General features: G+C 38.7%; 1 protein-coding gene across 6 annotated transcripts in view; it reads right to left on the bottom strand.

Moving 5' to 3' along the window:
* taf15 (TAF15 RNA polymerase II, TATA box binding protein (TBP)-associated factor) overlaps positions 1-2,297 on the bottom strand; it is a 39,658-nt gene that overhangs the window by 12,708 nt on the left and 24,653 nt on the right. For 3 of the 6 annotated variants that reach the window (XM_043718779.1, XM_043718780.1, XM_043718778.1), the window contains exons 3-4: positions 2,112-2,224; positions 1,610-1,760 (exon numbers count right to left, since the gene is read on the bottom strand). In XM_043718779.1, the coding sequence (XP_043574714.1) occupies positions 1,610-1,760; positions 2,112-2,222 (262 nt within the window). In that variant the 5' untranslated portion in view covers positions 2,223-2,224. Of the gene's footprint in view, positions 1-1,609; positions 1,761-2,111; positions 2,292-2,297 lie in introns of those variants that run through there. The other 3 variants (XM_043718775.1, XM_043718776.1, XM_043718777.1) reach the window with 1 other exon arrangement.

The following is a 2,297-nucleotide window of genomic DNA, read 5'->3' as shown; positions in this document are numbered from 1 at the left end:
AGGGGAGACTTAATAGAGACGTACAAAATAATACATGGCTTGGAAAAGGTGGATGCTAGGAAATTGTTTCCGTTAGACAAGGAGACTAGGACCCGTGGTCACAGCCTTAGAATTAGAGGGGGTCATTTCAGAACAGAAATGCGGAGACATTTCTTCAGCCAGAGAGTGGTGGGCCTGTGGAATTCATTGCCACGTAGTGCAGTGGAAGCCGGGACGCTAAATGTCTTCAAGGCCGAGATTGATAGATTCTTGTTGTCTAGAGGAATTAAGGGCTACGGGGTGAATGCTGGTAAGTGGAGCTGAAATGCGCATCAGCCATGATCGAATGGCAGAGTGGACTCGATGGGTCGAATGGCCTTACTTCCACTCCTATGTCTTATGGTCGTATGGAAATACCACCAGGGTACAAAAACATATCTGGAGTATCACAACTCTGAACAGCAGCTTTTAGAAGTGCCACTCTAGTATGAAAGTAAGTTCTTGAACTATGTTAAATGGACTGTAATTAATTTTATCAAAATAAGCCACAGAGTAATTTCAATAGCAAACCATTACAGGTTTGTATTGCAGAGTAAGTCATAGATTTCAGGTGTCATTTACATCAATAGACAAAAGTATCTTGGAACGCTAAACCTCTCGACAAATGCAGCTTAACCATATTTATGATAAAAAGGTTAGCTTTCTGCTAGGTGCAGCAATCAATATTTATAGAAAAAAAAGGTTTTTAAAAACCTGTGAAAGACCTGTATTTCATAAATGGATGAGTGCTTTACCAAAACTAAGAACGAACTAGTTACATGACAAAAATGAACTTATCACAGTGAAACAATTAAAATTAACGTAGTTGCCTCAGTTTAGGTACAGAAATATTTTGGGTTGCAACATTTTTATATCTAAAAGTCTGGACAAGGTGAGTTAAGTAACAGTTCACTTTGCATTTGTGCAAGAGCCTAGTTCATTTGGAGATACTGCACAAACGAATTTTCATTTCAACCTTGAAAACAATCTTAACAGGAGGCAAGACCTGGACCTTACAAGTTGCAACTCAAATAGTCCCATTTGCTCAGTGTAACCCACATATATGGAATACAGCATTTAAATGCTGTAAAAAAATTTTTTTTCTTCATTTTATAAACTCAAAATGACTATAGGATTACTGGTCAAGTGCCTGCACATACACCAAGGTGGATAGACCAGACAAGTTTGTGGTTGAAAATCAGTCTAAGCAGCCATTAGACACGTACTAGTGAAGATAACCACACCAATACTTCAGTCTGTCATCATGATTAACAATGAAACAAGTCATCACACCCAAGTGACCAATGAAAAATTGCAAAGCTAGAGGTCCATCAAATTTATGAAGATAGAAATCAGTTGATCTCTTACATAATAGTGGTATACATTTAGAAAAGCCTTCACAGCCAGGTTAGAAATCATCTGTCTTAACTTTGTCATCTACCAAGTGGTAGAAACTACACAATTTTCCAGTTTACAAGATGACTCAAAACGTATGGTACATAAATTAAACTCCCAAATACTGCACATTGAATAAATGGTGTCAAGATGTAAATGACAGACATTTGGTTTTTAATGATAAAGCAGCACCTACCCCATTCTACCACGTCCCCCTCTACCATCACTGTCAAAGCCACCATGACCATATCCTCCACGACCTCTACCTCCATTACCCTGCGGTCTGCCAAAGTTCCGGTTGTCATCACCGAATTTACTCCTGCCAGGTCTATCCTGTTCATAGTCATCTTGGGGGTTGGGAAAAAAAAAAGTGGTTATTAACAATTGCCATTCGAAGCATTCTAGTTAAAGAAATACTTGATTCTAATTTACCAAAGCTTCCATTCTCAAAGAAATTACTACTTTACTTAGTTTATCAAGTTAACTTCCTTAAAAAGTAATTATGTGGCCTCCAAACTTGGACATGCTTCCCATCTCTCTCGGCCCTCAACAGAAAACTTTCAATGACCAAATGAAGATAATGAAAATTTGCAACTATTCACCAATAATTCATCCCATTTGCTAGGGCCGTCCCACATTCAGAGTACTGGATCAGTATGTTAAAAATCAATGTTTCTACAGCTCCCCATTGTCCTTACCTCCTGAGCTCTGTTGGCCATAATTGTCATGAGGTGGATGATACGAAGTCGAGTGGCTGTAACTTGGTTGGCTTTGCTGGGTACTATACTGTGTCTCAGACTTTGAGCCATAGCTGTAAAAGAAATGGCTATTAAATCGACTATCCATCATTTTTCTTAGTAGGTGAACAAGGGTGATCTAGTGGT

Source organism: Chiloscyllium plagiosum, chromosome 28 (genome assembly GCF_004010195.1).
Source record: "Chiloscyllium plagiosum isolate BGI_BamShark_2017 chromosome 28, ASM401019v2, whole genome shotgun sequence".
NCBI classification, from domain to species: domain Eukaryota; kingdom Metazoa; phylum Chordata; class Chondrichthyes; order Orectolobiformes; family Hemiscylliidae; genus Chiloscyllium; species Chiloscyllium plagiosum.
Note: the sequence above shows the minus strand (reverse complement) of the source record. Positions and strands in the feature narration are given on the sequence as shown.